The 19,779-nt window shown below is 33.8% G+C and overlaps 1 protein-coding gene across 1 annotated transcript in view; it reads right to left on the reverse strand.

The window, feature by feature from the left end:
* Nucleotides 1-19,779, reverse strand: part of LOC129231103 (DNA-directed RNA polymerase III subunit RPC1-like) — a 135,831-nt gene that overhangs the window by 66,650 nt on the left and 49,402 nt on the right. Inside the window, exons 12-16 of the mRNA XM_054865353.1 lie at nucleotides 15,782-15,885; nucleotides 15,013-15,058; nucleotides 13,758-13,853; nucleotides 3,713-3,853; nucleotides 1,806-1,875 (exon numbers count right to left, since the gene is read on the reverse strand). Coding sequence (XP_054721328.1) covers nucleotides 1,806-1,875; nucleotides 3,713-3,853; nucleotides 13,758-13,853; nucleotides 15,013-15,058; nucleotides 15,782-15,885 — 457 coding nt within the window. The remainder of the gene's footprint in view (nucleotides 1-1,805; nucleotides 1,876-3,712; nucleotides 3,854-13,757; nucleotides 13,854-15,012; nucleotides 15,059-15,781; nucleotides 15,886-19,779) is intronic.

A 19,779-nucleotide genomic window follows, 5' to 3' on the forward strand; every position in this document is an offset into this window, starting at 1 on the left:
TTTAAATATGTCATGGAAAGAGAAGTGTGAGAGCTCTCCCCGATCACATTTTCAGAATTGAAGCTCTAAAAACGCAACTGTAGGTATCATCTTTGATGTAGGAAAACACAATCAAAATTCTCTCTCCCTGAAAATGTTTTTACATTAAAATTTTGACACAATTTTAGAATTTTTTTGTGATATTGGTTGTTAATGCTTAAAAACTCTAATTACAGAGCTTGAAGACTAGTGAAACTTAGTACTATCCATGAATCTAATAACATTGACTCAAGTCTGAAGGTTAGGAGATTGTTCAGTCCCTTCAAGGATGGAGAAACTCAAAACTACGAGTCAACAGAGACATATTTAGAGGGGTCCATGTCCCCCCCCCCCCCAACCTTACGAGCTTTGGATTTTTTTCATAGAGGACAAAAAGTTATACTTAAAAAATGACGAACACTAAAAAAATAGCGAATCATATCACATCTGTTTTATTTTAAATAAATTTAATTCCTAGTCAGGGAAGAATTATTTCCTTTCCCTTAAAACAGAAAAAAATATTTTTTATTTTTAAAATGTTTTTGCATTGTTTCATGATTTATTCAAATCAATTGACTTCTGACTGGATGTAACTCGGGTCATGCATGGAGGGTAGATCAGTGGTGCAGATTGTGCCATTGATTTTTTTGGTGGAGGGTATTAATTATCTATTTCGGTTTGGGCTTTCTTTGTGGGCCATTACTCTTGGGAGGATGGACACCTGTGAGTAACTGAGCTAATTTCAGAATGTCCCCCCCCCCCCTCTCCCAAATGATCCAGCTAAATCCACCACTGTCTGCTAAACATCGGAAACATTGATATTAGAAATTCTATTAATAACTAACAGATGTTTTTAATTGTTATATATCCTGGCCAAGTCCAAGAAATAATTGAGGCTAAAGTCTGGGAACTTTCCTACACACTTTCCTCACAAAGTTGAACTTGAACCACTTTGAAAAGAACTTCAAATGAGCAGAAAAAAACATATGCAGAATGGTACAAGGTAAATAAAGTTCTCAGTAAAATCAGCACTCCAGTGCTAGTTTCAGCTAGTTCAAGGGTTATTTTCATTAAATGTGAATAAAATGCAAATACGTTTTAAAAGTCATGTAAAATAAACATTCTTTTTAGCGAAATAACATTCATTAAAATATCATTGTGCTCAAAAGTGATAGTCAAAGGTATTATTTTTAATATTATAATTAAGTAATAAGTTTAACTTTTTACAATTATAGTATGAAATGATTGACTATTACTTTGTGATTTAATTATATAGTCTATAAGGAGAAGGTTTCCTCTATTAATTAATCATTCAGTGCATACATACAACATGTCCGTGTCATACACGTGTCATAACATCCATTACAGCCCACACGTAGCATCCGTTACAGAGATTTTTAAATTTTTTGTTACAAAGCAGAATAACTGAATTTTAATACCAAGGTTCTGATAAATTAGAGGCATGTCTTGTGATGTTATTAAAAAAAAAAAAAATTAACAAACTTACATAATAGATTCAGACTTTTTAATCTTATCATGCCATGGGATAAACCGATGTTCCACTTTATGTAACATCTGTCCCAATTTTTTTTTTTTTTTTTTTTAAAGCTTAAATACAAAAATAAATTTTGAAACCAGGTCAAAGTAATCTTCAGTCTTGGTTTTATCAAGAAAAAATAACTTATTTTGAAGCATAAATATACATCTCATAATATTTTTATAATTGATTTTGTGTGTGAATGTAACGTCCATTACAATGGAATTCACAATTAATCAAAATCCCTTACCTGTAATGAAGTCTTGAATGGCTGCTACTAGAGGGTCTCCATTTCGTGGAGTGACTAAATTTGACTGAACCTAGAATAAAAAATTAATTCCTACGTACTTACAATAATCAAATAGCACAAAAGCATTCTTTAAGCAATACTAATTAGATAAACAAAATCATTGTAATGTCACTTATTTTACAAAAAATAAAATAAAAAAAATCTATGGCTAACTTTCAAAATCAAAATGTGACAATATGCTAAACAATTACAATCAGAAATTAGCTTATATCATCAAAAAAAAAAAAAAAAACCAGCATGCTGTAAAACAATAAGAAAAAAAAAAGCTGCATAGTATTTATGTCTTCACCGATCATTCTGTCTGTCATCTTCTCTAGACTGTCAGTCTGTGTGAGGTCCAAACGGGTATTAGGAGCATCCACCAAGCATCATTCCCTTAAACCTTAAGTGTCAGTTTTGTAGTTGGAATTCAATATTTAAGGGAGCTCACCTTAAGGGTTGGGAGAACTCACCAAAAGAAAAAGTGATTTGAAACCAATTAACATTACATTTACATTATTTTTTCAATTAAAAACCAAATGCATCAGGGGACGGGGACTCCTACATTCAAAGAATCCTACATTAAACAAAACTTTTCATAGCCATATTAGAGCTTTAAAAACTATTTTTTACTCTGTTCTTTGTTTAATTTCTAAAGAATAAGAGTAATACTGTAAGATTCTGAAAAAAATTATAAGTTCTAAAGTGCTGAAATAGATAACACATACAAAGACAGATTGAGGGACTTATCTAGCTTAGCTGATTGTAGCTGAGGTTGTAAATGCAACATATTTCATACTTAGAAAATACATTCTAAAATAGCAAGTTCAATTTCAAAAAAAAAATTGATTTCAATTGTGATTCAAATTTTGATTTTAGTCAAGCTAATTTAACTTAACAAAACCTGCATTTGAACTGGTGTCAAATTTAGTGGTTAAGAGATAATAGTAAGTTGTAGTCAAATAGTTGCTGGCAAATACCAAGCAGCAGCCAAAGCCAATCAACCTGCAGAAATCCATTAGCCACACTTGGTGGCTGCTCAACTTGGCTAAAAATATATCCACTAAGCTATATAACAAGCTGGAGCACAATCTGAACAACTGAATATCATCTGTTTAAACCACATAACTACCCAAAAAGAAAGTATGTTTTCCTTCAATTTTATCAAAACATCTGAATGCTTTATGGATTTAAATTTGGCTAAACAAGGATCACAGCAGTACCTACAGCTTATAGTATAATTGGAGTCACTAGGTCATGCTTAGAAAAAAGCAGAATAGTGATTTTTAAAACCATGTCCTTGATGAGATTCAAACACGGGTTCTTGGCACAGAAGCTTGATAAACTATGCTAGTGGGGGAGTCAAGTTTGCTTCCACCGATGAATACAAAATCATTTCTTTCAAGTATATCATTTTATATTTATCAAGTATATCATTTTATACAGATTTTATACCATATTCATTAACAGATAGAAAAGTAACTTTGAAACAAGGGAAACAAAACAATAAATATCCTTTGTTAAGTCACATAAAATGTCATGAGAAACTATAACTTGATGACCAGCGTTCAACATTTTAAGCAACTGTGTACAGCATATGATTCCAACATTAATTAGTTCTGATTAAAAATAGTTAAATTTAACCATCACTTCAGAGTTTCATTCAATTGATGAAATGCAATGCTGTGTCTGCTTGAATGCAAAACCAATGAGCCAATGGGCTAAAATTCTCTCTAATGTCGATTCTAAGGCAGCTGATTCTACAGTTACTACATAGCTTAGTGTGTCTTGGGACTTTCTATAGGAGTGGATATGTGCACAAAAAGAGATTTTGCTATTTCTTGAGAAAGGATGTAAAATTGCTTTACCCCCATCAGCACCAAAGCTTCAGCTCTTGCTTCTTCAGTCTGTGGCAGATGAATGTTCATTTCATCTCCATCAAAATCTGCATTGTAAGGAGTGCACACACATTCATTGAAACGAAAAGTACGTGTTGGTACAATTTTGGCCTGAAAAATTTCACAATAGCTATTAGCATATTTTAAAAATGTATTTTGAACAAATGTTAACCGTCTCTATCCTTTTATCATCTTCACAATAATGAAATAAGAATAGTCTACTTAGATTTCGGAACACAGAAATATCTAAAAGTAGTTCCCCAGGGCCATTTCACAGTATTTTTGACATTTATGTAGAGTCTGTAACGTGACCTCTTTTTGCTATAACTTTTTTATTTACTGTTTGATCAGCTTATTATTTTATTTTAAGCTTTTCCTACCAACACACCAACTAAAATTAAAATAATTTGCAACTCAAACAGTAAATTGAAAAGTTGTGGCAAAAACATTCATGTTACAGACTCAACATAAATGTCAAAAATACCGTGAAATGACCTCCCAGTAGTGATGTGGATCGGTTAAATACCCAGTGGGTAGGTAAATATTTTTTGGGTATGTACCCAAGACCTGGGTAAATACCCAAAAACTGGGTATTTTACAAAAAAAAAAAAAATGCAAAAAGAGAGTCGGATTTTTTTAAAAAATCTAAATATGAAATAATTGGTATACTGATACATACATATGTATTATACAGTTTATAACATTTTTTATTGGAAGACTTGATGAAATTATAAAAGAAACATATCGTGAACCAAATAATATTTCTTTTCAATGTCATAATTGGACAAGTATAAGCAATTCAATGATAAACTTCAGGATTTCAAAATCACAATCTAGGTTAGTCATATTCAAAATGAAAAAAAAAAAGTAAGCATGAGGGATGCTTGGAAGAATTTACTGAGAAGTTATTAAGACTATGATGTTATTTATTTATTTATATTATTGTTGTTTAAGTGATAACGTGACAAATATAGAAACAGTTTTCACATTAATAAGCAGAAAAAAAAATCAAAATATTGCTTTCTGTAGCCTTGCTAATTTGCATTTGCTCCCCCGTACTTCATGATGAAAATTTATTCGAACTATTTTTAATACACGCAATTAGTGATGTAGGGTGGGGAAGTAAATATTTTTTTGGGTATTTCCAATCAGGGTAAATCCCCTAGTAATTGCGCATTTTGCCAAAAAAAAATTTAGGTGGTATCAAAAGGTGATAATTTTCTTTTTAAAACATAAACTAATGAAACCTTATCAAAAAAAACTGTCAGAATTTAGAATGAACTATTTAAAAACTTAAATAGGATGGCAGGATAATTTAATTTTTTAAGGGGTAAAGCAAAGGGATTTAAGTTTACATAGATGGCGCTAGCGCAATTTATCATCTTTGATTTTTCATAATATCATGCTACTAGTTAGTTTTGGCTTTGATTTGTGATCAGTTTGTCCAAAGCCTCCTAAATACTAAATGCCTATCACATTTGCTTTAAAAGTGATCCTCCGCCAGTACACAAACAACGCTACCTGATGGCAATACATGGATGGTGTTGGTATGACGATGGACCCAAACAATTCAAATCAAATCGTTAATTGGTTAATTTTAAAATTTAAATTTAGAGGTTAACCAATTGTTTTCTCCATTTTTAATTTCTAATTCTTTTGACCTTTGATAGTTCGCAGTAGCCAGAAAACCGAAATTATGCTTACTGGGATCATTTTGCTCTATATTAAAAGGGAGAACGAGATAGGTATTTAGAATTTAGGAGGAGTTAGTTTATCATTCACTTTGTATTTGTACTGGTAAAACTTTAAATTTTGCTTTGAAAAGTGAAAAACAAAAAAAGAAAGATGGGGACATTGATTAGGCATATCCAACACATTTAATGTGAATATCATATTAGATTGCTAAATTGTTTCACACAATAATTCTTTAAATATGTGATCAAAATACAATTTTTGGGCAAAATTGTATTGTTTTGTATATGGTTGGTTATATATATATATATATATACAGTGCTCGATTTCAGGCGGAACGCGGCGGAACGGCGTTCCGGAACCTCTCTCTGTAAAAAAACTAAATTATTTGAAAACAGTTAAAATTCTTTGTCAGTGAGTAGACTCATCCGCCGCGGCGCACGTGCAGTATAGCTTCCTCCCCTCCAGGTTAGAGATAGACTCGTCCGTCTGGCGTCTATTCCCCATTTCGTTCATCACTAGATGCTCAGTTGCTCAGTCGTAGTCCCGTAGTCAGGAGTCCGTGTTGTCCTGTACTGTACTCTACTACGCGCTACCCACTTGCACACACGGTCGTCTTTTATTTATCTCTGTTACGTTACTTAGGTTAGTTGTGTTGAAGTTTATCAATGTATGCGAGTGTGATTGTTGTGAAATAAGATGAACAAAAAGTTAACCGATTTTTTTTTACCCTCGGGTGATACTAAGAGACTTAAGCGAACCATTGATTGTGAAGACAACCTCACGCAACCATCTTCAACGACCTTACAACTGTCAACTAGCACTGAAAAGGTAACCAGTTCAGATTCTGACGAACATCACTCTAAAGAACAAGGACAAAAGGTTGAGTGTAACGACAATGCCTTGCCAGATTGTTGGACTAATTTTCAAAAAACTGATTTTTGCGAAAAATATGACTGGTTGTTAATTAAAAATGGAAAGTTAGGATGCAGTACTTGTAAAGAAGTAGGGATCTTATCTGTTAAGAAAAAAACAGGTATGAAAATTTCAAAAGAATGGGCAAATGTTGAAATAGACAGTTATGGTGACACTAAACAGAAAAAGCAAACGTCTTTAAGGAAAAAGATTTTTGACCACAAAGAGAGTGCTGGTCATAAGGCAGCTGCTGAAATCCTAATCGAAAGTAAAGACGGAAAACTGGAGAAAACTATTTTGAGACAGAACTCTCATGAAAAAGAAATAACGGGGAAAATTTTCCGAACGGCGTACAAGGTTGTTAAAGAAAATCAGTCTTTTAACAATTTTGAAACGGAAGTTGATTTGCAAGAATTAAATGGGATTAACATGGGTCGCATTTTACACTCAGACAAAGCCTGTGCTAAAATTGCTTTGCATATCAGTAAGGAAATGAAGAAAACCTTTGTAGATGAAATCATTAAGAATGATACAAAACTTGGTTTGATAATTGATGAATCCACGTCCTTAAGTAATAAGTCAAGTTTAATAGTATACGTTCGGTGTTCTTTGCCTAAAACCGGTATGAGTGGCTCCACTAACGTCTTTTTGGATCTAATAGAACTAGATGGCGTTACTGCTAGAGCTGTTTTTGACTCTTTGATGAACTGTCTTCGGTCTAATGGACTATCTGACGTATTTTTAAGTAATAATTTAACAAGCTTAACTTGTGATGGTGCTGCTACTATGATCGGTAAGCACAAAGGCGTTGCAACATTATTTCGTGAGAAATTTCCTTCTGTTATTGTTAGGCACTGTGCAAACCATAGACTTGAGCTGTCAGTGTCAGACGTTATTAAATCTGTTTCAGAAGTTAATAGGTTTAAATCTTTTATTGACAAACTCTATGTTGTCTATCATGCTTCACCAAAGAACAGCAGGGAACTTCGAAGCTGTGCAACTCTTTTGGATACAGAAATGTTAAAAATTGGAAGAGTCTTGAGCACCCGTTGGGTGGCATCTAGTTTTAGATCTGTGTCAGCTGTTTGGACGTCATATGAAGCATTAGTCGAACACTTTAAAGAAGCTTCAAATGACCCATCTAGAGACAGCAAAGATAAAAGTACTTTTTCCGGACTTCTTAACAAAATCACAGAAACTAATTTCATTCTAGACCTGGGATTGATGGCAGATGCTTTGCAAGAACTTTCAGAACTAAGTGAAGCTTTACAACATCGTAATGCAGATTTGAACTATGCGAACAGAAAATTGCTAATCACAGTTGGTTTATTTGAAGAAAGAAAAACAGTTCCAGGGTCCTACTCAACAATGGCTCAAGAAGCAGTAAACAACTTGTCTTTTTTCGGAGTTCCTCTCCACACAAAAGAAGGGAGATCAGACAATCAGCCGTTGAACCCCAAAATATTTTACGAGGCCCTTAAAACTTCTATTGAAACGAGACTACTTGATGACAAAGATGTTGAGTTAGCTACAACTCTTGAAGTTATGGATACCAAAACCTGGCCGACGAAACTCCCAATAACTTTTGGGGAAAATGAAATGAGGAAACTTGCTTCAGGTTCAAACTTAACGAAAGACAGTTAATTACAGGTTTACCCGAATATATCTACTCCAGAGAGTTACCAGAAAGGCTCAATCCTGTAAAACAATCAATTGACTCGGTTGCCATTTCATTAAGTGAATGTGAAAGAGGATTCTCTCAGATGAACTTAATAATTACACCGCTGCGATCTTCACTCAACATAAGAACGGTTTCTGGCCTGATGTTTTTGAAAATTAATGGACCTCCTCTTAGACTGTTTGATCCAGAGAAGTATGTTAACTCTTGGCTGGTTTCTGGACACCACTCGGCGCTAGCTGTCAAGAGTAAGGAAAGATCAAGAGAAGGCAAATACGAAGAAAACATGATGAAGTTTTGGAGTATATTTTAAGAACAATTTTTGAAACAGTTATGTTGTATTGTTTTACTGCTTTTCATTATGTTTATTAAAAAGTTTGAGTTCAATAAAATATTTCTTTCTTTTTAACCGAATACTCCCTTTCTTACGTGGTTGGCAGTTTGACTTGTTGATTGACTGTGTTAAAGTGTTGATGTTGCTGACTGAAATTTCTTCTTACTTGATTAGTCAAAATATTTGTTTCAAGCCTTACTTTTTGAACACTAAACTATTGTTGATTGAGAGGTAAAAACAGCCTAAAAATGCGTAATTTTAAACTGAAATTTTGAAAATTTTCCGAGAGCCCCCGGACCCCCCTTTAGCTGGGGGGGGGGTATGGATACCCCTCAGACCCCCCGGTGTGTCCGCCCTTAACAGAGTTCCGGTACCTCAATTTTTAGAAATCGAGCACTGTATATATATATATATATATATATATATATATATATATATATATATATATATATATATATATAGTGGAATACAAACAGAAAAGTATTTTAGTTGAATATAAATTTTTGAAATAAATACTCAGGTAAATACCCATTTTGGGTATGTACCCGAGTATATGCCATGGGTATTTACCCCGAAAAATAAATACCCAGGTATTTTACATCACTACTCCGCAGTCAAAAGTAATTTCGACCAGAAGATTGTTACTAAGTACTTTTACTAAGAGAAACAAATCTGAAACACTTATTTATTTGTGTAAAAAATTATCTGGTGTTCAACAAGAAATGATTGAAAAATTCCCAGATAATTTCATGACATACACCTTACAATTATATGGGAAAAGTAATCATTATTGTAGATATTGCTATTATTTTACAAAGGTTATTTTTTCTTGATAGAAGTCCCAATAACACAATGTGTCACGGCTAAGTCACAAACGTTATAGTCACAATGTGACTGAATTGTGACAACAAACAGAAGTCACATTGTGACACATTTGCAACATTTTTCATGTGACTTCATTACAATGTCACTGTAACAACTGAATTGGGACTGGTCACTATGTAACGTTGTGGAGAAGTTGCATTGTGGCCTTAATGTGGCTTGATGAAAAAGATTTTTTTTACCGACTGAAGACGGTGAATTGATCATTCTCTCAATAACACAATCAATCAAAACCAAAAATTTAAGTGTTTAATATCTTTCTAGCAGAACAGTGACAAAATGTGACCTATCTGTGACTGTTACACAACATTATTTTCACATCATTGTCCTCAAGTGTTGACGTCACAATTTAACCCCTAATAACACAGTGACCAAAATGTGATGCGTATGTGACCACCCCAGTATACAAACTAAAATAGCCCCTTATAAAGGGTGTTTTTTTAGAGGTATAGAACTTTAAGTTGTCAACACTGTTTGGATGTGTGCCATTTTGATAGCTGTCACTTGTTTTTGTTCAGTTTGGTTTGCCAATTCATCATGAATAGACAACAAGGCGGTGCAACATGCCACACAGCACGTGTCACAATTGATTTATTAAAAGAAATGTTCGGTGAACGGATAATTTCGCGTAATGGACCCGTGAATTGGCCTGCAAGATCATGCAATTTAACACTGCTGGATTACTTTTTGAGGGGGCTATGTGGAGTCTCTGGTCTGCACCGATAAGCCACAGACGATTGACGCCTTGGAAGAGAACATTCGTTTCCTTATTACTGACATACAGCATCTATTGCTGCAAAAAGTGAGAAAATTGGACTTTCTCCGAGCCAGATGAGATGGCCACATGCCAGAAATCATATTTAAATAAAAATGGCAAAGAATCATCTTTCGAATAAGCAACATTCAAGGCAATTAACAACATTTAACTGTTTTATTTGAACCTAAAGTTCTCTACCTCTAAAAAACACCCTTTAGTACTGTGATCAAAATAAGACGCTTTTGTGACTTTCGTGTTCATCACAAGTGATGTCGCCGACAGGTGGCCACAATTTAGGAATGTCAGTTTGCGGCGACGTACACAGTGCAATGTTAGAGTGATGACACCTGATGACAAAATTGCAACCCAGGTCACCTAGCGCCTGTTCCTTGACGATGCACTGTAGTCACAGTGACCATTGCGACCCATCTGTGACCTATATGTGAAGTTGCAGCAATGTCCCAGAGTGATGAGAAGTGACTGCAAGGCAACTTCCAAACGCTGTCATGGCGACATTTTCACTTTGTTTTTGACCTTCAAAGGACCTGTTGTGACTTAAACGAAATTGCCAACAAGTGTCCGCAACTTGCGAATGTTAGTTTGCCTCAAAATACACAGTGCGACGTTGCAGTGATGATGTCTAATGACAAAATTGCAACCCAGGTCACCTAGCTCTGGTGATCCCGACCATGCATCGTAGTCACAGCGCCCATTGCAATCTGTCTGTGACCTACGTGTGAAGTTGCAGCCGCCATGTTGCAGAGTAACTGCAAGGCAACTTCCCAACAGAGCCATGCTGATGTCTTCACTTTGTTCATGACCTTCATAAAGGATTCGCTGAATTTAAGAGAAGTCGCCAAGCATTTTACGGATGTCAGTGTGCGATGACGTAAAGAATGCGACATAGCAGTGACCACCTCTAATGACACAACCCAGGTCACCTAGTGTCAGTTTCCCGACCGCACGCCATTGTCTCAGCAATTGTTGCGACCAGTATATTACCTACGTGTGAAGTTGCAGCATATGGTCCAGAGCAGGGCCGTATTTGGAAGTGTGGAGGCCTCGGGGCAATGAAGGAGTTGAGGCCCTAATCAGGGTTCGAAAAGATCATCATATTTTCAAAAATATTCGATACTTTGATATATATCCGAATATTTTGATAAATATGTATATATCCGATATTTTCGACCCGTGAAAGTTAGGATACTTTGTAAAAATTTTATTGTGGGGGCCCCTTTGTTGTGGAGGCCCCGGGGCAGTAGCCCTGCCTGCCCTCCCCTAAATCCGGCCCTGGTCCACAGTGATTACTGACCCCCCAGGAAACAGTAAATTCACAGTTGTAGCTGTGACGACTACTAACGACTGTTTTGCAATGACATGACACAGCTATAGCAGCCACCAGTATGTATTTCCGAACTTGATGTGACGTTGCTGCAAAATTCAACAGTTATACAGTCACTGCCATGGTGATGGATTTGCGACTTTCAACGCAGTCACAGTGACTTTCTTGCGACCTTTCAATGACGTCACGGTATTGTGGCTTACAAGAGTAGCCACAACATTGTGGATGCGACTAACTTGCGTGACTTCCGCACCAGGAAGGTCAACTTTCTTGTGATCTTTCTATGACATTGCAGTAAAGCTGCATTGTCTTACAAGGGCGGTTACCGTGACGTAGATGCGACTAACTCCCACCTGGTCTAGTGGTTACGATTCTTGGCTTATACCCGGGTGACATGCAAGGTTGCTATTTTGTCCACTTTTTTGTAAAAAGTATGGGACGCCGGAAGAAAATGGACAAAATGGACGAAATGAAAAATCAACTGATTATCCATACAAAAAGTTATTGTTATGGTGTAATAAAATTAGTATATAATTCTAATACATTATCTATTATGAATTAATCATCAAATTAAAATAGAATGATTTTTAACTTTGGAATTTAATAAGTCCAAAAAAATGTTTAGTCACACATTGGTGCAACTAGTTTTAGATCATAATTTACCTAAAAGTAATAAAATTTAACAATATGAATCAGCGTGATTACACTTTTATATGTCATAATAGTAGAAATTAACTCAATGGAAAAGTCAAATGAAATGCTTGGAGACATACATACAAAACAAAGCTTTATAGGTTGGGATGCCCCACCTAGGGGGTGTCATGGTACAGTTGTTTGAGGGGTATTTTTCTCCCTTTTGGGGGGGGGTGCTTTACAATCTTTAGCGGGAATGTGCTTTTGTTATTGTTGGGGGCACCCCTATATAGATTAAAAACATTTTATAACTGTAATATTTTTTGAGTTTTTATTGATGTCACCCCATAGTAAAATATTTATGCAGTCTGCATAAGTTAAGAAATATTTTTTTAAAAAATCCCAAAGAAATCCATGACACAAAGAAAAGTGTGTTCAATCATTTTGTGTTAAGAAATTGATAATATTTTTCCAAAAATAAAAAAATAAAAAAAATTGTTCACATGAGCCTCTTTTCTCCTACACTAGTAATATGCATATACATTGCAATAAAAAAATTTTTTTACAAAAAAAAAAAAAAAACAGCTGGAAAAATTGAACGTTTTGAAACTTGTAGCATTTTTGATACTATGGTTAATGTTAAATTAAGGGGTCATTGAGCACCCTCTTACAAATTGGAGTAAGAAGCTAAAACTTTTATAGCATAAGAGTATTAGTTAGTCTAAAAATATAGGAGGAGGCCTGGTGTTCAGCTTGAAAAAAAATTTTTTTTTTGAACTACCCAAATGAGCAGTGGCCATTATAATCAGTTTTATTTGGCAAAAAATATTTGTGGTGCATAATATGAATTGTTTTGATTGCATATATCATTGTCTCAGAGCAACAGTAAGACATCTAATCTCAGGAATAAGAGTAAGATATCCTAATATTGCTTTGAGTCGATGATATTACAAGTTGTGTATAACACACATTCTCAACCAAAGTTCTAATGAATCTAAACAAATGAAACATTTTGCTTAACAAGTCTTTTAGGTTTTAAATAACTATCTATATCTGAGGACAAGACATCATTTGGGGGGGGGGAGGTCAAACCCTTCCCCCTCCTGCTCCCCTTTTAACAAATTAATATTTTAAAACATAAGTGGGCATGGTTTTTGTGTTTTCCAAAAGAAATTTGCATTGAGTATACATTCTTTGCTCCTTGGAAAAATTCAAAATGATGGGCCTGTCATTGAATTCACTTGCAAAACTTGAAGTCTACCATTGAACCCTCCCTCATAACACAATACTTTTCTAAGGATATAGAAACTAAAAACTGATTGGAAAAATAAAAAGAATAAAATTTATCATAACAAATGATAAATGTTTATTAAAGATTACATTACAACCCACATTTGTTATTTTGCAAGTATTTAATTTTTTACCCTAAGGTTTTAATTACAGCAAGACTTAACAACAGACAGTTATTGAAGATTGTGTTACCACCCACACTTGTTACTTTGCAATGATTTAATATTGTTTTTTTTTTCTTGAGGTTTCAATTAGAGTTACACAAAACAATATCTTTGATTCCTCATCACTTTTTTCGCCTGAAACACCCAAAATACCGATAAAAACCTGAGTTAAAATCTAAATATTTTTCAACACGAGAAGAGAAATGTAATTTGGGATAAACCTAAAAGATCATCTCACTTTAGTGTACTAATACCTATAATGATTGTAAATCAAGTATTATAGCACATGCTATAGTTATATGAAGCGAGCAAAAAAGAAAATGCATACTTTATGGGCCATTATGCTGAGTTTATGCAGAGAAGGCTGTCTGTTAAATAACACAACATCTCCATCTAACATATGGCGTTCCACAATATCACCAATCTATTTTTAAAAAATCAATTGCATTTACGAAACATTATAACACCAAAGTGTGAATATTAATGTAACAAAAAAGAAAAATAAATAACAAGAATAAGAATGATAACAATCATGGGCAAATATAGTGATAAACACACAGAATTGTGAATAATTACACCAACAGAAATTTGGTGATTAATGTAAAAGAAATAGTATAGAGAGAATAACCCAGGATTCATTTAAAAGCAATGAGCTTCAATTTACAACAATTAAGCATCTATGAATTAATTGTGAATAAAACTTTCTTCTGCTTTTTTTTTTTTTTTTGAATATTAGTAAAATACAGTAGCAAGTGAAGTTATTGACATTGCAAATAATTGAGGGCAAGTGAGAGCCTTGAGCAAATTTAAAAAAAAACTCATACCTGAATTTCACTAGCAGTTCTTTTGTAATGAAATGGCAGTATAGAAAATAACATAATATGCATACAGAACTGCACATTTCTAACGCTAAAAGTAATAATTAAGATCTATGTAAGTAATTTTTGCAGTTTCTTCCCAGAATAATAAAAACCTACGATCACAGATAAATCTTTTCCAAGATAACTAACATAAAACTTGTATTTGGTTTACATTTTCATGTATTCAGTTTTATAAAAACTCATCTATTCTTTTATCAAAAAAATTAAAACCTTCAAAATGTATCTGACGTTTAAAAACTAATCTGAAACTTGCAAATAGACACAGGACAGTGAACTAAAAATTGCACTTTCATAGGCAATTAAAAATGACACAGAGATTAACATACAATGTCAAGTGTTAGAAAAAAAATACTAAATCAACACACGTCATTCGTCATTGATGTCGCCAATTATTCTTATAGGTTGATATAAATTCGATCATTAAAAATTACTTTTAGCCTAAAGACCATGATCTGTTCATTCTTATGACATAAAATGTAATGAGAAAAATTGTACTGAAGTTATAAAGCCATAGCAACACTTAGACCATTATAGACATCAAGAAACTAGTATAAAAATGAACTTAAACAAACTGATTTTAAACATTATTAAAATGATAAGAACATAAAACAACAAGTCTACAAACATTAAAGTAAAAGAAGGAACATAAAATGACCAAGAAATAAAAGTAAAATAAATCAAATGTTAGATGAAATGTTTCACCTTGAGTGTATCAGCAATTCGACGTCTGTTGGCATAGTTCAAGTCACTACAAATAGGGAAAAGAAAAAATAAATCATCCATTGTACATAAATTTTTCAGAAAAACACTGAAATAGTAAATAACATGATGCTTTATGAAATGAATTTAAATGCGATTATAAGTCAGAGATGATAGTTTACAATTATTAATTAGAAAAATTAAAATTACTAATATATTTTCAACACTATTACGGGAACTTGGAGCAGAACAAGATATTTAAATTTCAAAGTGTCTAATTGTAAAAAAATAAACAATGAAGAAGTAGTTTTCGTAGAAAAATAAAAAGGTTTACTTTGTACAGAACACAGTAAAATTGAAATGTGTACAAAAAGTTCTTATACTCCATGCTTTAAGCAGAACAGAAAAAGATAAACAGCACAGAAAAATAAAAACAAATGAGCAAAAAATCTGGAAAAATAATTAACTACAGTTTGGTATTGCATTAACCATTGAAGAGTTATTTACTTATGCTATATATAAACTTGTAAATGCAAAAACAAAAAAATATCTTGGAACATAATCCAGCCCAACCCATGATATAGAGTAAGCTGCTACAGAGAAATAACATTAGTTTTCGTTGTATTTTAAGACTATTTCCCAGAACAAAAAACATCACTCAAAAATTCTCAAATTGCAAAATAAGATAAAAACTAATATTAAATAAGTTGTCAATGAGGAAAATTTAAAAAACACTTTAAAAACTGAAAGGATCATGCATTTCAATACATACCTTTTCATCTTAGTGTTACGTTCAATATAAAAGTTAGCACCAGGATGTTTATAGCCACCATTGATTACAAGTTCTTTCAGTTTTTTCTTATTATGAGAGGTTACCTAAAATGTTTTATACTTTAGATTCAGAAACAAAAAGCAGTACAAGTAAAAAGTCAATGATTGTATTCATGTCTATAACATTTGCAAAAGGAAAAGTCTGTTCTTGGCTTCAACCAATTTATCATTATGCTGAGAAAATGTTAAAAATAGATATTTTTTAATGTAAAGAATAACTAAATAAAGAGTAATTTTTCAAGGCTCTAAATCTTTGCCACTCTAGACAGCTGACTACTTTGCTTACTTAGATATTCGGCTCTGCCTTTACGGCAGAGTAGGAACTTAAATTATACCTTAAATAAAGAGTACCAATCAATTCATATACTTTCTGCTCCAATAATTAGAGCTGTGCAGGCTTTTAGAAGCTCTGAAGATCCAAAACTTATTCCTGCTCATAGTTAATATAGTAAATCATATGTTCTAGGCTATACAATTTTTAGAAAATTAAGTAATTATAAAATATGTATTAGAAGAGATTTCATTTAGAAAGCCTAGGGGTGATACTGAATTATTTAAAAACAAATTTACATCAAAAAATATTTGTTCATTAAAACTCGTTATTTTTTGTAGAGCATGCGCCCGCTCTCATTGCAGGTATTGCAGAGATGCTATTTAGGCCACTGGCTCACCAACAAAATACCTTAAGGTAACCTTAAGTAGTGGCGTTGCTACAGGAGGGAGAGAAAGGGTTTTTCTCAGGTGTTACCCAGCTGGGGGGGGGGGGTGACACCAAAGGTGAAATTGCAAGTTTTTGAAAAACACTAAAATGCATTTTCAAGACTTCAAATTTGAACATTTTCCTGGAAGGAAAAACCCTAGGCCCCCATCTTCTTGACCGACCCCACATCATGGAGTGAATGTTATACTCAGGATTAGGTTCATATTGTCAATACATAGACATAGTAGTGACTTCCTCTTAAACCAAAATCACTGTGTTTGAGATACATTTGAAACAATTGAGGGGCCATCCACTTAATACACTCCCTTACTTTTTTGCCCTTGCGACAGCACTGCACATATGCGTCTGAAGCAAGTTATAGAAAGAGCGTTCATAGTTTTTATTTGTCTTTTGTACATTAGCCCACTTAAAATTTCGTTATAACCAGGGCCGAACTGGACCGTTAAGACAGCCCGGGCGATTATACAAAATCGGCCCTTAGCTCACTGGTAAATCTACCCCCCCCCCTGTACAAAATCTTGCAAGTTTAAGGGTCTTTTAAAAATCAAAGGAGAAAAGAGCAATAAAACGAATGCAGGGTTATCGCAAGGTCAAAAATTTGAGAAGTGAATAAGTTTGGCGGCCTCTCAATTTTTAACGCATTTTAACAAAGAGAAAGCGAGAGAGAGAGAGAGAGTTTGAAAGATTTCAGTTTCTAGTTTAGGAGGGTGTCATTACAAAATTGAAGTGTTAGCAATATAAACCTAATTGTAAGTGTAATATTTTCCTAGATGGACTTTGGGGGCTTCTCCTCCGGACAGTTTCCGAAATTGTAATTTCATAAACGCCGCTTTTGGACAATCTTTTGTAGTGTTGAGGGGGGGTTGAGGGCTCTCGCACGGTAATGTTTCGAAGTTGATATTTAAAAACACGCGTGCAAATTATCTTCCATTATGATAGGGGGAGGGGTCGGGAATCTATATCAGAAAATATTTTCGAAATTGTAGTTCTAAAAACGCATTTTCAGACGATCTTTGGAGGCGTTGGGGGAGAAGAGATTTGGAGGCCTCAACCAGAAATGTTTCGAAATTGATTTATTAAAGGACCTCGAAATTGAATGGAGGAGTTTTCTGAGAGTTTCTTCCTGGAAATTTGCAGAAATTGCAGTTTTAGACCATCTTTGGTGTGTTCGTGAGAGGAGAGGTTTCGGGGCCCGACAACTTTTTGAACCTGAAGTTCCAGGAATGCAGTTGTAGATATCAAATGATGTTATGAGAAGGAAAGAGTTCAAAAGCTCTCCCGCAGATACTGTTTAGAAGTGATGCCCGTAAACGAAAGTTTAGAAGGTCTTTAATGATAGGGAGGACGGAGAAAGCATTTCTAAAGGTTACGAAGAGTGTGCTCTCTTGTAGTGTTTTCAAAACTGAAGTTCTAAATACACAATTGTAGGTTGCAATAGTGGATTTGGGAATTCTTTCTAAGTCAAAATTTCAAATAATGATGGAAAGGGGGAGTTTCTAGTCTTGTTTTTCGAAATTGAAAATCTTCATAGTTGTTGGTTGTAATTGTGTTGTTTGGAAACTTTCTCCCGGATTGTTTCCAAATCAAAGTTTCATAAACACATTTCTAGAGGCTACCTTTGGTGACATAAAATGAAGGAATAAAGGTTCAAGGAACCCCTTCTTGGCTATCCTCACTTATTTATTCTAATTACGGTTAAAACTGTTGTGGAAAACCCACCTTTTTTTTGCCAAAACCATATTGGACTGTTATGGTTGGTTTAAACAGCCTAGTATTTTCATTTATTTAGAATACAAATTCGTCCAATAAAAATAACTTTTACCATTTTGAACTGATATTTGCAGTGCTTGAACATACTTTGCAGTGATACTTTAAGTCTTTTTTCCACTTTTTTTAATGCTAAATATCATACCCCCTGAATCATTTAATTATTATTATTTATTTATTTATTTATTTTGCATTCAAAAACTTAAAGCAACTGATGTGCACATTCATTACAATAATTTAAAACTCTAACACTGTATTTTAACGTTTTTTTTTCTATTTAAAACATATTTCGGCCGCTCCTGTGTTCTTCGCCATTTAGCTATGATCGTGACGATATTTTAAGCAAACAAATAAAGATGTAAATAAGTCGACGGCCCCTATGAAGCTATTAATATTATTTATTTGTTCATTTTTTTTTCAACTAAAGCTTGAAAGTGTTTTTACACTATGCACTTTTTTTGTGGTTTTTTACATTTGGTGATCTTTAATAATATAATCTTAATAATACAGAATTTTGGATGATTCTATTTTAAGAGTTCACTCTCCTATAAAATTTTGCAGAATAAATACTTTTAGTTACTTTTATTCTATTTTAATTTTGTAATACTGCAAAGGTCTTCTTTTTTTTTTGTGCATCGCTAAAATATAAATTAATGGAATTCTTGGGGGAAAAAACGGGGGATAGCACCCTCTATACCCCTTTGAAGACGATCCTGAAGTACACTCAGAGCCGACGAGGGGCCATGTCAGCCTAGTCGGAAACAAGGAGCCGGCCTCGCAATCGCGGTCGTATAAGTTTTAATGTGGATAAAGAACTGGAAAACCAACAGACAGGGTTTCCAATCCCGAAATCCCGATCCCGAATACTGTGGGATCCCGCATGATATTTAGCGGGATTAATCTCGCGGGATTTCTAATCCCGCAAATTTTTTCCGTTCAGATATTTTCCAACTTTTGTCGCTCATAAAACGACATTTTCACAAGCATCATGTGTTTGAATCACTTTCCTTGTATGTCTGCAAGAAGAGCAAGAAAAACTGTCTCATATGATGAAATGTGGATTCACCATTTAAGAACACAATAAAAAATGGAGTACATTTTTCTGAAAATGAATTGGTATACTCATTTGAGGTTACAGTTTTTATACGGACAAGCAGCAATTGAGAAAATGCATATAATTTAAAAACATTTTTGAAAATCATCACCAAAGTTTAGAATCTTGGAAATTACACTTTAGAAAAAAATAGGGAAAGTGTATTACTGGTTGAAAAACCCACTGGAGTAAAGCCTGAATGCAATGTTGGATCACTTCTGTAAGCTTCAGGAATGCATTCAAAACCTTTAACTTAAACGAGGTGATGTGTGCATCACATGACTTCCTTTTACTCCAATTTAATGTTATTTTCTCATTGTTGGCAGTTTTAATATGATTCAATAGTTTAGTCTCTAAA

This window comes from Uloborus diversus, chromosome 1 (genome assembly GCF_026930045.1).
Source record: "Uloborus diversus isolate 005 chromosome 1, Udiv.v.3.1, whole genome shotgun sequence".
Lineage (NCBI taxonomy): Eukaryota > Metazoa > Arthropoda > Arachnida > Araneae > Uloboridae > Uloborus > Uloborus diversus.